Source organism: Zalophus californianus, chromosome 16, assembly GCF_009762305.2.
Source record: "Zalophus californianus isolate mZalCal1 chromosome 16, mZalCal1.pri.v2, whole genome shotgun sequence".
Lineage (NCBI taxonomy): Eukaryota > Metazoa > Chordata > Mammalia > Carnivora > Otariidae > Zalophus > Zalophus californianus.
The window spans coordinates 18,896,667-18,913,908 of NC_045610.1; the positions used below are offsets into that span (position 1 = coordinate 18,896,667).

The 17,242-nt window shown below is 52.2% G+C and overlaps 1 protein-coding gene across 8 annotated transcripts in view; it reads right to left on the reverse strand.

Annotated features, from left to right (window-relative positions):
• Window positions 1-3,592: 3,592 nt before the first annotated feature.
• The window catches only part of KSR1 (kinase suppressor of ras 1), a 146,181-nt gene continuing 132,531 nt past the window's right edge, over window positions 3,593-17,242 (reverse strand). For 5 of the 8 annotated variants that reach the window (XM_027625715.1, XM_027625714.1, XM_027625722.1 and 2 more), the window contains 3 exons: window positions 16,364-16,499; window positions 11,237-11,370; window positions 3,593-6,539 (listed from right to left, as the gene is read on the reverse strand). In XM_027625715.1, the coding sequence (XP_027481516.1) occupies window positions 6,461-6,539; window positions 11,237-11,370; window positions 16,364-16,499 (349 nt within the window). In that variant the 3' untranslated portion in view covers window positions 3,593-6,460. Of the gene's footprint in view, window positions 7,830-11,236; window positions 11,371-15,218; window positions 15,471-16,363; window positions 16,500-17,242 lie in introns of those variants that run through there. The other 3 variants (XM_027625717.1, XM_027625716.2, XM_027625719.1) reach the window with 3 other exon arrangements.

The window sequence follows — 17,242 nt, forward strand, 5'->3', positions numbered from 1 at the left end:
GGGAGTTGGGGGGAGAAGGCTATGAAGCTCCCCCTGGAAAATGTTCACCTAAAGTTCTCTGAGTCTACAACGGGCCCAGTCTGTGTTAAAGGGGAGATCGGTGCTCGTGGGTGGTGATTAGCTAGAGACTACTTCTAGATGCTACGAGCCTTTCTTCTTGAGATCCCCAGACGGATTGAAAGATACTTGGAAAGAGAATCACTTTCTCACTCTGGGACTCTACATCATCTGTGTCTCAGTTCTGCCTAAAGACATCTTAAGGACCCACCAGTAAGCAGGGGCCTCTCACTGGGCAGCTCTCAGCTGGGAGGACAGTGGTGATGTGTTCTGGAACAGACAGGGGAACAGAGGGTCAGGGCTTCCTTGAGCAGCCCTGTCGAGGACAGCGGGATCTGCAGGAGGGCTGGGGACTGCCAAAGTGAAGAGCTGTTAACGCGGGGGGGCTGGACTCCTGAGCTCTGGTAGGTAAGCCACCCCCCACATCTCCCTGACTCGGGCACCGTCAGAGGACACCCCTTGCCCTGAAGTCCAATGACATGTCAGGCTCCCACCATCAACCCCGGGCCTTGGGGAGGGGGGCCGTGGTTTATGGTGAGTCGGAGCATGCCTCCAGAGCACGCAGGGAGGCGGCTGAGCGTGCAGGCTCCCCCTGATGCCTCCGGCCGGCAGCCACAGCTGAGCCAGAATGTGCCGCCGCGCGTCTGCACACTGCTTTCGTTGTCCTACACACAGAATAAAAAACATGCAAGCCAACTTTTGGAAATTGAGAGATTTCACGTAAAAATTCAGACTCCTAGCTCCTCTTAAAGATAAACACACGAGAAGAATGACAAACAAAAAGGAAGGTCCGGCAGCTGGGGGCTCGTGTTCCCAGGAGGCAACAAGGGAGCAGGGCTGGGGGCGGCTGTGGCGGAGAGCACACTGTCCAGTTCCCTACAGCCCTCACCCCTCCTCAGAACAAATGTTAGAACAAGCATGAGTTCTCGCTGGGTGTCGGCCGCATCCTAAGTCAGGCACGTTGCTCTCGCACCTCGGGATCGGCTGCCTGCCGTGCTCCCTTCTGCAAACCGGCTGGTACTTGGCCCTTAGAGCATGTTTGAGCTACTTCCCTCAACCACTACTTTCAACTGGCCCCTTGAGGGTTCTGGCACAGGACGGGGGCCCATTTCGGGGTCACACACACTTTGAGGGTCTCGCTTCTGAAAACACAAAGCTCCTGTGGATGTTTCGAGATATGCGCTCTTGCAGGCTGGATTATATTTGCATCTTTTCCGCCTAGCACTAGGGCATGGGAAAGAGCGCTCATTCTTCCAGTTACAAAGCTCTCCTCCAAGGATACAGCTTAAAACTTAATTCCCAAGGACCCAGCTGCACTGGCATCTCCCATCATTTTGGCAGCTGGTGGTACCCCTTTTCCCTCCTCCATACACCAGCCTCTAGTGCCTGCCAGCCCTGCCCCTAACCCTCCCTATATCCCAGGAACTCCTCTCTCTCCTGGGCCCAAATCTGGAACCATCTACTCCTGCAGAGGTCTGCTCAAGTGGAATAGCATACAAAAATCGGATTTCAGGGTACAGAGGTAATTAGGGAATGTTAAATATTAAACCATGTGGCAAAGATCCCGTGTGCCAATGCTCCCTCCCCCTTTCTGAGTCTACCAGGCATCTTTTTTTTTTTCCCCTGAGTATTTCTTTTTTTATTATTATGTTATGTTAATCACCATACATTGCATCACTAGTTCTTGATGTAGTGTTCCATGATTCATTGCTTCCATATGCACCCAGTGCTCCATGGAGAACGTGCCCTCTTTCATACCCATCACCAGGCTAACCCATCCCCCCCACCCCCCTCCCCTCTAGAACCCTGTTTGTTTTCAGAGTCCATCATCTCTCATGGTTCGTCTCTACCAGGGATCTCAAAGGGTCTCCCACCAGAGCCTCACTGCCCTTGCTAACCTCTAACCTAACCCCTCTCAGGCCCTGGGGAAACAGACTTCCATTGCTTTTATTTAGCACCTCCTGAAAAGATAAAAATGGCCTATCGAGAAAGAAAAAGAAACCTAGCAGCTAGATATCTTACCAGATAAAATCACTAGGGAAAACATGCTGGATATGGCAGTTATAAAAAAGCACCCCCCCCCAAGTCTCTATATATAAACTGGGGACCCTCAGCTTTACCACTGGGTCCTCAAGAACGAGGTCACGTTTTTAATTTTTCTAGTCCCTGCCCTTATTCATTTCTACAGCAAGGTGTGCTGTCGGGCAATGGCCCTCTGCCCATGCAGCACTCACCTGGATGCCCCTGAGCCTGACCCCGCCAACCCCCGCTCCTCACCCACAGACTCACCTCACCGTGACTGACTCTATTAGCAGCAGGGCAGACATTTGGGGAGTTACCCTGGATGCTCACCTCTTCCCCACAACCAATCAAAGCTCAGGTCATCATCCCCTTGCCTCTAGTTCAGCCCCGCTCCAGTCCCTATGTATCTAAGACACAAATGTAACTATGACCCTCCCCTCCTCAAGAATCTCCCATGGCTCCCAGGGCTGCCACCTAAAAGTCTAAACTCCTTGACTTGGCACTTGCAGGATCCTCTCTGGCTCCAATCTACTCCCCCAGTTTCACTGTGCAACAGCTTGAATACTCATGATATCCCAAGCATACCATGTCTTCCCAGACCTCTGAGCCTTTGCATATGCCATTCCCACAGGGTAGAATGCCCTGCTCCTGTTTATTTGCACCAGGCACATTACTCACTGTAAAAGTCAGCTCCAAGGCCACTTCCTTCATGAAACCTGCCAGGCAGACTGAGGGACCCCTTCCTCGGACCACTTGGGGGCTGAAGGCAAGGGGACTACCACCTTTTTATCTGTTTCAGCACTTAGCGCCACCTTCAGAGCACAGGCGTTCAGTAAACGTCTGGTCCGTCCCTCGACTTTTGCAGAGAGGAAGTTCTGGAGTCAGAGCCATGGGCTGCGTCCTGGACTAGCCACCTTCCAGCTGTGTCATCTTGGGTATCTTAACCTCTCGTGCCCCGGTTTCCTTGGCTGACACATCACAATTCCTGCTTCCTGGCGTGGTTGTGAGGATTACATTGAGTGGGGCGGGGGGTGTGTGGCATGATGGATAGAAAGCACCTCCCTGGCTCAGAGGAGGGCCTTGCAAATGCCGGCTCCCCTTCTCCTCCATCTGTCCTGCCTCCTCCAACCCCCAAAGCACCTCTCTACATGACTGGCAAGGAGAGGCTCCTAGAAATAAGAGTCAGATAAATGAGCACGCCACTCCCCACCCCCTACAGCTTCCACGAGGTGAAGACACCTTCAGCCCAGGAGACACTGGGTCTGGGTCTGCTCATGAGTTGTTAAGTGTTGGAGGCTGGATGACCATCCTCTGTGCATCATGGGTCTGATGCCGTTCTGTCTCCACTCCTCCATCTGCCTTCCAGGTCCATGGACGCCTTCTTTCTCTGGAAGGAGCGCCTAGAGGGGGTCCGGCCCCCAACCCCCATTCCTGTTCCCTCATGCCATCCATCCGACTAACTCCACACACTCATCTGGAACCGACCCAAGTAGACACAAGCCCCAGACACCTTGGTACAATTTTATTCACAAACTCCAGACACCCAGGCTTGGCCTGGCACAAAGGATGTGTTCTTGCCAGTGACAAAAAAACGGATACAGCACATTCATTAATACTAACCATTTTAATTTAAATTAATAGCATTTCTGGAAGACAAATGCAGTTGATAGAAAATATAAAAACTTTTACTGTACAGATTTTACATCACATTCAAAAAAAGCAAGTGTGTGCCTGTGGCCACGGAGGAGGCGGGCTTTACACACACTAATGAAATTCGGGCTAACGTTGAAGCATCACACGAGCTCCCTAACGGCTTCACATTTGTGTCTCCACCAGGCCCCCTAATCAACGTGGAACAGCAGTGCAGGCGTGCAGGGCACGCGGCTGGCCCCTCGGATCACAAGAATGCCACGAGGACAGAGGGACTCCAGCGCCCTGGACTCGGTGACACGGAGAGGTCAACGTTGCTACACCGCCCGCTACCAATGGGGGAGCTTGATTGAAGATCTTGAGCTGGATGGAGAGCCAGGGGCTGCGGCTCTGGGGGTTAAAGGCAACGGGGGCACGGGCCCTAGGGTTCTGGAGGGGATGCTGGGGACTGAGGCTGTGCCGCGAAGGACCAAAGCTTGGGCTCCACTCTCAGGCCCTGGTGGGGACCTCCGCAGCTCCCAGAGCTCTTGCCAAGGAGGCTGTCCCAGCTTCTCCATCCCCTTCACAGTTGGCCGTGAGCGCTGAATTCACAGTATCTGGCCGTCCTTCATGTGTCTCCATGGCAGACAGGGAGAGCACACAGAAGGGCAAGCACGTCTTCCCAACCTCAATTCACAGTCACTTTGACAGGGAGAAGGGACCACGTTTCTCCTAAGGGACAGGCAGCCCAGAGGCTAGGCCAAGGGCTGGGCGGCTGTCCGGGGTCCTGAAGATGAAGGGACCGTCCTCCAGGCCTTCAGCAACCCCTCAGGGTTCCTGGCTGAGCGTCAGTTCCTTAGGGGCAGGGACCGTGACTGCTCCCATCGCGGGGTCCCCTACACTTGCTCAAGACACAGTCAGTGCTCGATGAAACCTTCTTGAACTGACCCACAGGCGTGACACCCATCGGGGAGGCCAAGGGATGAGGGGGTGAAGCCAGCAGGCCCACAGAAGAGGAAAGATCCACCCAGAGCTGAATCCAGCTGGCTCACAGCTCTGGTCTTCCCCACACACCCTGACTGGGAAGGGTTAAGGAGCTCAGGTCTGGGGCGCTGAGGGGCAGCGGGAGCCCAGACACCTCACACCGCTGCACAGCTGTGCTCTCCAGGCGAGGGTGGCCCACCTGAGGGGCGCCTGACCCGGAGTCAGGAAGGCAGCCCTACCACTTCTAGGCAGTGGCCTGCTTCGTATGACATTTTGGCCAGACTCCAGGGAAGGCTCTGAAGATTGGGAGCTTTGCTAGGCGGGTGTAAATGAAAGGGATGGGAGGGCCACATGCCCCCATCTTGGCTCAGGGCATATGGACACAGATTCTGGGTCTGAATCCAACCACATCTCCAGCCTCATCACCCTTGGTCAGTCCTGGTTTGAAGCCTAACATGGCGTAACGCCCACTAAAGGCTTCTTTTCCATTTGGAACTGTTCTCCTTAGGTGACAGCTTCTAATGAAGACAGGCAGGATGTGCTCACACCACGGACATCCCCCAGTCAAGCCCCTCCTTCTGGTGCAAATATACAGGCACAGATGGTCCTGACTTGGTTCAGGGGAGGCTCTGAGGACTGGTGGACTGGGTGGTCTAGATCAACAGCGTGGAGGGGCACAGGCCTCCCGTCTCAGCTAAGAGCTCAGAGCAAGGACAGTGGAAGGGTCAGGCGTGGCTATGGGCTTCCAACAGGATTGGAGAAGAAGGGGTGGGCAATTCCAGAACCTTGGCATGACTGGTGGGGCTTCTGAAGAGCCAGGTCACCCTGTGGCTGGGAGGGTGGGCTCAGGAACCCGCTGCCTGCCACTTCTCCCTCCCCCTCCCCTCTTTGTTCTCCCTGAGCAAGGCTTCATGGTACACGCAGCTGCCGGGCTGGGCCTTAGCTCTGGGGTCAAGTGTCAGCCAGGACCGGGATGTGTCTAAGAAGCTGAAGCCCTGAGGGCCATCTCCTTGGTGTCTTCCTGGAAGCTGTGTGAAAGAGACCTCTCTACAGGTGCTGGAAACCCTGGCCACCAACCCCTGGATCAATCCAGACATCATTTGGATTTAATCTGTCTCGACTTTTCCAGCAGCTATGGGCTGGGTTACTGGGGTCAAAAGGGAACCCAAGCCCTCTGGGAACTCCTGACCCTCATAATCCAGCTTGGTTCCTAGCCAGGGTTTCCTTTGCCAGAGGAAAAAAGGGACAGTGTCCCTTTGTTAGGATAGGAGGAGAACCCTACAGAGGGACATTCCCCACGGATAGGCTTTAGGGCCAAAGCAGAGTCCAGGTCAAACCTTGTGGTCCCCATCCTACCCCGAGAACAGCCACAGTCAGGATGCTTTTCTTCCTTTTCCTCACTGCCGCCAGGGTCCTCCGGAGGGGAAGGCCGCTTCCACCATCCCAGCCTCTGCGGACCACTCTGTATTATTACCTGTTGTAAAGCATTGAGTTCACGCCCCAGAAACATACATGTAAACATTCGCTGCCTGTCGGGGCAGGTCTGGTTGTTGGTGATATGACTTTAAGAAACAGCAGGTGCAGCTCTATCTCCTGGTGTTTTTGTGGATGAACGTCTGAGTGGAGGACTCACACTCCTGGTCTGCAGCACTTAGGAGGGTGGACCGATGTTTCAAAGAGTGTTTTCGTTTGTGTCATGGTGGTTGTTTGGATGCTTTAGAAACACGTTTAAGAAAGAAAGAAATCGGCAGAGAAACTGTACGGCTGGCTACATCTTTGGATTACTGGACTCCAGGACACCCAAGCCAAACCTTTCAAACCGGGGTACAACTTTGCTGCTGTTAATGCTGCAAAGAGGAACAAAAACATGGGTTACAGCCACGCTGGTCTTTACTGGAAGCAGGATAATGTTAGGTAAGGAGCGGGCCGGTTTCAGAAGCTCCACAGAGGACCCGCCCCAGCAAGAAGCAAGAAGCAAGAACGGCTGCAAGCCAACAGCCTTGGCAGAGCTGCTCCTGGTCAGACTTGGCCGGGGTGCAAAGACTTGGCACATCCCTCCTGGGGGACATGAGCTGGTTAGTGGCAGAGTCCCCGGCACCTGGCAGGCTGTCATTGCCGCGGGCTCGACTGAGCTACTTTCTCACTTGCGGCCCAGGAGGGCTCTGCTCCGAGTGCAACCAGGAGAAAGAGAAACTGGACCCCAAGTGCCGAGAGTGGCCTCACACAATCCTTCTGGAAATGGTCCCCAAACATTGTGGGGAGGGGGGCATCAGGACCCTCCGGGAGGCAGTAGAAACGCAGACTCTCAGAACATGCCTCCAAAGACCTGGACTTGCTTTGGGGGGACCCCGGAGACCTGCATTTGGGAAGCAGCACAGTGACTGTGTGTGGCCTCTCAGCCACACTCTTGAACACTGACTTGGGTTCTGGTACTTTCTGTCTGTAAAGGGAGTAACGTTGTGGGGACTGGCAGCAGAAGCTTTGCTCTCATCAGTGAAATTGTTTGGCAACAGGCCCCCTTAGTTTTAGGACCACTTTCCTGAGGGCACCGCTGTGGACAAAGCCCTTCCCAGGTAGTGTCTTTCAGAGCAACGGGACTCTGGTGTCCACCTCCCCAGGCCCCTCCCAGAGAGGGCTGGCCTTGGGCAGCTCTGAAATCATCCCACTCCTTGTTGGACAAAACCTTGCAGGTTAACAGCCAAGCAAAAGCCCTGCCCCGCACTGTGGACCCAGCCAGTGGGAGGCCGATGTGCTTGGGGGGCGGCGCGCGTCGGTCTCACGGAGGTGTTAGTGGGGAGACAGGGCCGCCTGGGCGCTGCCCCCCAGAGGAAGAGTTAGAGAATGAAGTCCCATCCGGGGGGAGGCACCTCTGCTGGGCGGGGTGGGGGGGTCTGTTAGGAGGTCCTCGTGGACAGTAGTTATTCAAGCACACGCAGGCCGTGGAGAGGGGAGGGGGCCAGTTTGAAAAACAACAAAGCGAAAGAAGAAGTCTCGGGAGAGATGCCTGGAGCGGCAGAGATCGCATCCCCTGGGTTAGTGCCCGCACGTCAGTTTGTGTTTGAGCAGAAGTCACGGTGCTGAGTGTCGATTAGGAGGAAGAAAGCCCCCGGTGCATGCAAGGCAGCCAGGCCTACAACCTATGGGTAGAAAGAGAGGAGAGGAAAACACAGTCAGAACCCGAGCCCATGGAGGGGCAGGGGGAGCGACAGAGGCCTGGCCAGGGCAGAGGGTAGGGGACCCACTTTCCCTGCAGAGAGGGAAAAAGGCGTCCCTGCTCCATTCCAGGCTTGGCAGCGCAGCGAGCTCAGGAGGGACCCGGCACAAAGCACCTGTCCTAAGCTCCGTCCCAAGCTCCCCCGGGACAGTCACAGAATGTTTAGACAGAGGTTGGCCGATGGACCCATGGCCCCTCAGACCCTGACTATCAAAACAGACTTGCCGAAAGTTCACTCTCTCTGCTTACTGCGCTCCCTTCTTTAGGCTCTGGTCAAAGGGCACCCTGGACTTGGACCAAGGCTCCGAGTTCTCTCCCACCCCGGGACGAGCCGCCACCCGCCACAGTGGGTGGACAGGGGTGCTGCCAGGTGCCATGGGCCTCCGCTCGGCCCGGCCAGAGACCCACAAGCCCACGGGACCCTTGCCGGTGGCCATTTCGCCTACAAGACTATCACTTTGGCTTAGGGGAACAAACCAGATAAAAATGGGGAAGCCGAATGCCGAGAGAGAACAGGAAGCAGGGTGCAAACAGGCAGAGAATGAGGGGAACAACGGAAGACACGCTATTCCTGCAGAGCCGGACAGGAGTTCTCAAAGTCCAGGTGGCTGTCACGCCCTTTCCCGTAGTGGCGGCTCCGCCAGCGACCGGGAGGGGAGGCGCGCGACCACTGGGCCAAGTGTGGGAGGAGCGCAGTCCCCAGGTGATGGCACCGGAAGCAGACGGGTGGGGGAGGAAGCAGGATGACAGGGCGTGGGGGGGGTGGCAGCACAGGCCAGAACGTCCGCCACCCCCCAGAAATAAAAAAGCAACGAGACAGATGGAAAAGGAACGAGAAAATGAGAATTAGAGGCGGAATGTGTTGAAGGAGGAATCATGGACCGGCAGGAAGCACTGACTGAGGGGCTCATTCAGGTCGGCTGGCATTTTTCTCCCCAGTGGCTAACACGGGTGGCTCTGGGCAGGGAGCAACGCCCATTTGTGGTTCTGTCTCCCACCTGTGAAATGAGAAGGTGGGGCTACATAGTCTTTAGGGAATCTGGAATCATCATCTCCTGAATGCCGGACCCGCCTAGCGCAGCCTTCTCTTCTGTGGAGGACAAAACCAGGGCCCAGGATATTCAACACGGTGCCCCGAGTCCAGGGGAACCCCAGTCTCCTGGCCTCTGCCAGGGTAGCTCCTGCTGGAAACCCAGTTCCAATAAGCCCTCTTCTAGAGACCCTTTCTCAAGCTCTGGGCGGGCAGACAGGGCCCTGTGCGTGCTCCCACAAAGGCTGTTCTTTGTCACGGCACTTAGCATGTTAGCGCCATTCCCTCATCCGTTCACCAATTACACTGCAAGCTCCCGGCTGGCCGAGGCCTGCCCTTGGCCTTCCATCTACCCAGCTGTGTAGCAGGTACTCGGCAATGGCTGGGTAGAACCCACACCTCCAATGGCAACATTCTGTTGCACCCCAGTTGCACTAGACTCTGACCCATCTTAATATGGACACTAAGGTGGCATTCTAAAAAACAGTATTCCCAACCCCAAACTGTCATTCCTCTAGGCCGTCCGTGCACATGGCCTAACTCAGCAGTTTATCACATTTCTTCAGTGAGTTCTCCCACCCGCATCCTCTGGTTGGGTGACCCATGCTGGGTCCCCCCTCACCTGTAGCTTGAAACCCAGTTTGGTTTAAGATGGGCCAGCCAACTATAGCTAAGCCAAATCCAGCCACAGAAAGATTGATCATTTTAAAGGTTACAAAAAAAATCAAAACCCAAAAAAACCAGGAACATATGATAAGAGATCATATGACCCACAAACCTAAAATATTTGCCAACTGGCCCTTTCTAGACTAGGACAGATGCTGCCGCACACCTGGGCAGCAGGTAGGAGATCCAGGTGCACCTCCCCCAGGGGCTCCGTGATGGGACAGCAGGTGCCCCAGCAGCCACCTTGGCTGTACGGACAGGCTCCTGTCCCCTCAACTACCAAGAGCAGCTCCACTCTATCTGGTTTATTTAATGGGACTCTGGGGGAGAGCACACTTTTAGAAAGTGCCCTTTGCCTTAAAAAAGTTTAAAACCATTCCTATTATTTAGGGGTCTTTTCATGAATGGGCTGCTCAACCTGCTTCCGCACAATCCACAAACTAAGGATGGTTTCTGCCTTTCTAAATGGGTTGGCGGGGGGGGACATCAAAAGAAGATTTCATGGTATATGAAAATTGCACGAGGGGCGCCTGGGTGGCTCAGTCATTAAGCGTCTGCCTTCGGCTCAGGTCATGATCCCAGGATCCGGGGATCGAGTCCCCCATCGGGCCCCCTGCTCACTGGGGAGCCTGCTTCCCCCTCTGCCTGTGCTCTCTCTCTCTCTCAAATAAATAAAATAAACATCTTAAAAAAAAAAAAAGAAAGCTGCATGAAATTCCAGTTGGCGCATCCATAAATAAAGCTTTATTAGAGCCCAGCCAGCCCCCCAGTTTGCGCGCCGTCCCTGGCTACTCCTGCACCAAACGGCAGAGCTGAGTCCTTGCGACACAGGCCATACTTGGTACTATCACAGCTCTGCGCTGCTGCTGGGCACGCCACAAATCCCAGGGACGGCGCTGTGACTCCAACTTCCCTCCTCGCCTGCAAAGCCTAACGCAGTCCCTACGCTAGAAGCCCACTCCTTGATCTGGCCCCAGCCCCACTTTTTAAAGCTGCCAAAACTGAGGCCTAGAACGAAGGACTTCCTCAGATTCCCACAAGGGGTTCGCGGCAGGGCAGAGGTCTGCTTTTGAGTGCTCAGGGAGAGAGCGAGCCAGAGGGACAGAGCAAAAGGGGAATGAGACAGAACGTATAAGAGGCGCGAAGGCTGCCTGGTACCAAGGGGCACAAAGGACTATGTGATTAAACAGAAGGCAAATGGATTTCCAGCATTAGAGTCGCACAGAAACCCGGGCCACGTGGTCCCCATCCCAGGTGGCTGATTTGGGGGCTAGCAAGCCATCTCGAGTCTGCACCCTTTTAAGTCAGAGCTGCTCTGGCTTCCAACTGGCCCTATCTGGCCCCTTCCAAGGCAGACTGCTCTTGTCCAGGCCTAGCCTGGGCCCAGCGTCAGCACTGCTCTGATAACAGGGATATGTGGGTTTTTACAGAAGAGGACTGGAGACGCTCGTGTCTCAGAAGGAGTCTCTGAAATAAACAAGATCCTAGGATCTCTTGGGCAAGGGGATGAGTCTAGTCCACTCCAGCAAATCTGCTCTGTGTATTCCCCAGATCAAAGTCTTACGCAGACAGGGCGGACGGTGCCCTTTAAGACACCAGGTGAGGCTGCAAAGGCCCACCGAGGGGGTACTTACTCAGCAGACTTCCAGAAGTGGCCGGGGTGGGAGAGCCGCCGGTTCAATTTGGGCAGCTTCTCCAGCATGTCCATCAGCAGGGTGAAGCTGGGCCTCTCCTGCAGGTCGAAAGCCCAGCAGGCGGACAGGATCTCCTGCAAACAGAGCCAGCAAGAGTGGGGGGTGAGAGCTGGCTGGGCGGGAGGAGGGCACAGCTCGGGTACTCTGCACAGGGTCCCTTCGATGCTCTCCAGCTGGGACCACCTCCATCTGGTGGTCCCCGGAAGAGCCTACCCATATCAAGAAGATTGGTCAGTCCAGGAGTAGGGCTGAGAAATAACTGAATCTCAGAAAAGCTCTCATGCTTTCAGTGGAAAACAAAGCTCCTAAGCTTTCTCCCCTCTTTCCTTCTTAGACTGCCCTGGAATACCAGGAACAAAGCTGAACAAACAGCTAATAGGAAAGAGATCAGAAAAGGGATTGTAGGGGCGCCTGGGTGGCTCAGTCGGTTCAGCATCTGCCTTCAGCTCAGGTCATGATCTCGGGGTCCTGGGATCGAGTCCCACATCGGGCTCCCTGCTCAGCGGGAAGCCTGCTTCTCCCTCGGCTGCTCCCTCTGCTTGTGCTCTCTCTCTCAAATAAATAAATAAATTGTAAAACAGAAAAGAAATGGGGTTGTAGATTTTTCGAAATGGAAAGCAGAGGAGATGTAAGATGCTCAGAATATATGTGGGGTGGGGCTGCAACAGAGGTGGGAGCCTCCGTGCTACAAGAATGGAGGCTGGGAGTGACCAGAAGGATGAAAAAGAGTACAGCACTTGAGAGTCAGCAGAACACGTGTCCCGACTGCCCGCCAAGGGGCATCAGGGTGGCTCAGGTGGTTAAGCGTCCAATTCTTTATCTCAGCTCAGGTCTTGATCTCAGAGTCATGAGTTCAAGCCCTACGCTGGCATGGAGCCTACTTAGGGGGGAAAAAAAGGGGGAGAGAGAAAGAGAGTAAAGCTCCTCTCACTTTGGTAACTTGCTGCCTACTGTCTGGATCTGCACATTTACTGCACACCTTTCAGCCTTTCAATTCAGGAGAGCTCCCATGAGAAAATAGGCCTGCCTACACAACCAGGCAGAGAGTGCTCACCCACTTAGGCTCAGCAACTCAGGTTTTTGTTCTCAAGTACAACTAGACCTTGTGGGGTTGCCCGGTCAGGAAAACAAGAGACCCCGAAGATAAACTGACCAGAACACTGACTCTGGAGAAATGTGTGTGTGTGTGTGTGTGTGTGTGTGTGAGAAATGTGTGTGTGTGTGTGAGAAATGTGTGTGTGTGTGTGAGAAATGTGTGTGTGTGTGTGTGTGTGTGTGTGTGTGTGTGTGTGTGTGTGTGTAGAAGCTACTCTATCCATAAAACAAGATCAGGGTGCAATGAAAAACATACCAACAAATAAGGAAGAGATTGAAATTAATAATACAACTTCTGAAACAAAACATTAGTTAGGAATACTGGCAGATAAAATCCTAGAAATTCCCCAGACCTACAAATTCCCTGACCTACACCCTCCCTACCCTCCAATGGCAATCTCAATTTTAGGTAGGGAAGAGAAAACATTAAAGAAGGTAAAAGACACAGAAGCTCACTAAGAACCAAATTCTGTCCAATGGGAGTTTCCACAAGAGAAAACAAAGGAACTACAGGGCAGGAAACTATATAATAAAGACATAATAAAAGAAAATTTCCCAGAAACTTTTGAGAGAAACTGGAATCTTTATCTGAAAAGGCCCAGTGAAGGGTATCAAAAAAGAGTATCAAACCAAGAAAAATAAACTTATTCTAAGGCATATTTTAATGAAATTTCAATGTAACAAGGATAAAGAGAAGATCCTAGATGTTCCCAGAGAGAATAAAATAGGGCATCTACAAAAGATTGAGAATTAAGATTAATATCAGCTTTTTCAGCAATGCACTGGACACTTAGTAGACAGCAGAGCAAAAATTTCATGTTCTTAGAGAAGATTATTGTGAACCTCTTGGTGTGAAAACAAAATCAGGACTTGTTTAGGCATGTAAGGATTCAAAGATGATCTCCTATGCACCCACTGGGAGGGAGTTCCTTTAGGGTTCACTCTCATTTTGCTGGAATGCAAATAAAGAAATGGGAAGACATGAGATACATGAAATTCTAGTACTGAACCAGGGATGAATGAAAAGAAATGGAAGGATGACAGCACTACAGTAGGCCTAAATAATTCCAGTATCCATATTACAAGAAACCCGTGGGCCCTGAAAAGAATGGAACAAATTCCATTCCATAAGCAGTATGTAGGAGCTGCAAGACCTCAGGAATATGGTAAAGGTGGTGCTTGTGACCATTCTTGGCAAGAAAAAAAGAAAGACAATTAGAAACTACAGGAAAAACCTAAAGCTGCACAAGAAAACCACGGTCCACATGTGAAGCCAACAAAATTGTGAGCCTCTGAGTAACTGACAGAATGAAAGAAAAGAGATGGACCCACAAAGAAGAACATGTAGTGAACTGCTTAATCAGCCGCTAATGGCAACTACAATCTATGATAACAGCACACACATATTTGTTGTCTTTTAGCCTCAATCTATAGACACAGCATGGATGATTTAATCATGTCAACACAAAATCAATCTTAATAAAAGGATAAAGGGAAAGCTGATGGAAGTTGAGCAGAGAAGAAGGGGCAAAGGGACAGGGAGTGAAAAGCTGCTGGAACAAGAAGCTGGTCTTTTGGAGAGTGACCTAAGGTAGGGGACTGCTGGTTTTCATTAAGAAGCATTCTGGCCTCTTGGTGTCATCCTGTGCACACTACTCACTGTGGATGCCATGGCACAGAAACTTGGTGGTGAACTTACAGCAGTGTGGCTGGAGGGGCAGAGAAAGGTGCCTCCCAGAAGCCACTCCCTGCTTTTGACTATGATTCAAAATCACTTTTTATTGCCATTGACCTACACCCTCCCTACCCTCCAATGGCAATGTTTCAAAAAAAAAAAAAAAAAAAAAAGAGCAGATAGGAAAGTCAACTTTCATGAACCAGAAGCTGACTGCTGGAACATTTTCTCTTTGTCCCTACTTCCCTGCTCCCTGGCCCTAATCTATTCTTAAGAGGCTTCAAAGGACCCGTAACCCCACACTGTAAGAAATCCTTCCAGAACAGAACATGAAAGATTAAAAAAGTTAATTATAATCTTAGCCCCAACCCAAGCCAATTAAATCTTTCTCTCTGGTGGAGGCCCTGATCCTGGTATTTTTAAAAGCTCCCAGATGATTCTGATTTGTAGCCAGCGTTGCACTCTGACTCCCTTGCCTCTGGTGGGCTCTATACTCTGCTCTGGGCCTTCCCCCTCTTGAAGACTGCACCTACCACTCTAAGTGTGCGGAGATAGAACAGATTGCTGCCAGGAAAGCAACTTGGTATTTTTTCTTTCAGATAAAACAAATATTTAGGCACACTCTGGTTTATACAAAGGTGTCCCTCATGACTTTATTGTAATGGGTAAAAATTGGAAATAACCTAAATGTCCAACAACAGAGAAGTAGTTACATGAGGGTGTGAGCCAGAGGACACAAGGGTAGACAGGCTTAAAAACAAGAATTTGCCAATGATTTGAGGTAATAAGCATAACAAAAGACCACGTGGAAAAAAGGTCATGATTTAAAAAATCAGCTATGTGTTAAGATCCTGATTTTGTTAAAAAAAGATATGTATTTAAAAAAATTAAGTGGCTCAGCCAGTTAAGTGTCTGGCTCTTGATTTTGGCCCAGGTCATGATCTCGGGGTCGTGGGATGGAGCCCCATGTCGGGCTCTGCACTGAGCGTGGAATCTGTTTGGGATTCTCTCTCCCTCTGAATCACCGGCCCCCCCCCAGCCCCCTGCCCCACTCACGCTCTCTCCCTTCTCTCAAATAAATAAATCTTAAAAACAAAACAAAACAAAACAAACCTGGAAGGTAGTAGCTGCTTTAGCTGCTATCTGAACGACTCAATAGCCAGGAACCCAAACCTTTCCTACCACTAGCCCCCTAAGGGGTCCAGGGCTGTGCCAGGGAAAAGATGGAGGCCAAGAGCACCAGGGTGGCACTCATCACCCACTTGCCTTGCTCAACAGCCCAGATGAGATGCTATTAATTGGCCAAAGAAGAGCCTGGTGTTGGTGCTACAGATCAGCATTCTGGTGTCATTCTTGGAGGAGCAAACTGTACAGGCAGTTTGCACTTCAACCAGATGGCAGGTCCTACTGAGGAATAAAGCGCCCCGGGCATGTCATAAATGAGCCTTCCAAAGACGCCCTAAAGGCTTGCTAACAGTCAAAGGAGGAAAATATGAAAATCTGTCAGGTCCCGAAGGAAGATCAGGTGCCCTCCTCACCGTGCCCGTCCCCGTTTGCACACGGTGATTCTACCGGCACTGTCCCTGGCTTCAGCAAGAAGCTCACAGCCCAGTTAGAGTTCAGCTGCACCCACACTGGGTGGTCCCTCCAGGCACTCCCAGTGCTAGGCCACCCAGATACTGCCTGGAGCTTATTCACATCCGGGCTGGTGCCTATTCGTTCCACTCCTGTCTGACTAACATGGGGATGGTTGACTGCACTGAAAACATGGAGCTCTGGGTTCCTTGTACCACTGTGCTGGGGCCAGGAGACTTATAAACTGCAGTGCAGAGAAAGCATCAATGGTATTCGGAAGCAGGAGGTCCGCACCTGTGTTACCATCTGGCATTTTGACAAATACGCTGTGGAAACTTCGATTTGCTCCTGAACAGTTGAGAAGAACACTTTGGAGAGGGATTCATTTGATGCCACAGTGAAACCCCGTTTGTGTTCGGTGCGGGAGGATTTCATCATATCCTTTCACGTAAGTAACATACAGGGCCCTACTATCTTTTTCAGCTCATAACTCAATTAAAACCATGACCGTTATTTCTTTCCAGTCTTTTTTTATTTTTTAAGACAATGGTTTTTCTAAAGAAAAATAGTTGGGTAATAAAGGGCACAGCAAAGAGGCCTGCCTGGCATACTTCTGCCTTCAGGCCCCATTTCTCAGGTGACTGAATGAAGAAGGGCATACCCGCCGTGTGCCCGCCCCCCAACCCCCAGCCCTTCTTCCCCAGGAACAGGTGGCTACTCACAGTCACTTCCTTCCCCAGGCTGATGGAGGCCAGGACACGCTTCATACCCTCTCCGCTTCCAATCTGCCAGATCAAGGCCTCTGCAGCTTGGTTCTTAAGGGGCCAGTCTCTTGCTTGCAGTTCATACCAAACAGTCCTGTGGGGACCGCCCGCACGGCGTGAGCTGCTGAACCACCCGGCCCAGCTCATGCGCCCAGGGGGGCTCCTGCTGCCACCGTGCCGGGAACCCAGCCAGTGCATCCAGGATCCTCCTCCAGCTTTCCCCACCGACCAGGCTTCCAGAAATACTGTGACAGAATCCTGGTGGCTCCTCCCAGGTACAAGCAGACCCATGGCCCAAAGCACCTCTTGTGGTGGGAAGTCTGAGGCTGCACAGGCTCTGAACAGAGATCCTGTCGAACCTCAGTGGGGCTCATGCCTACATCCAAGGTTGTTTGAGGAGTAACAAATACCAAGCCCAGTGCAAGCACCCACGTCAGGAGAAGAGACTACCCCAAGGGAAGGTACCCCGAGATTACAGGGTGAGGCCCTCACTCAGCCTCTCCAAGCTCCCTCACCTTTCCTGGCTCATCTTGGCCTTCTCCCTTAGCCCCGCACCGTCCAGTGCTGGGGCCACTAGCCACGTGGGGCTACTGAGCAACGGACACGTGGAAAGTGGACCTGCGGGGTGCTGTGGGTATAACATACTCACCAGATGCTGGAAACTTTGTGGGAGTAAAATAACTCCTTAATTTTTTGTTTTGATGACATGTTGCAAAGATCACATTTGGGATCTACTGCATGAGACACATTAGTACAACAGATTTCATCTGTTTTTTTTTTTTTCTAGTGTGGCTGGGAGCAAACTTTAAATTCTGTATCTGGCTCACGTTATATTTC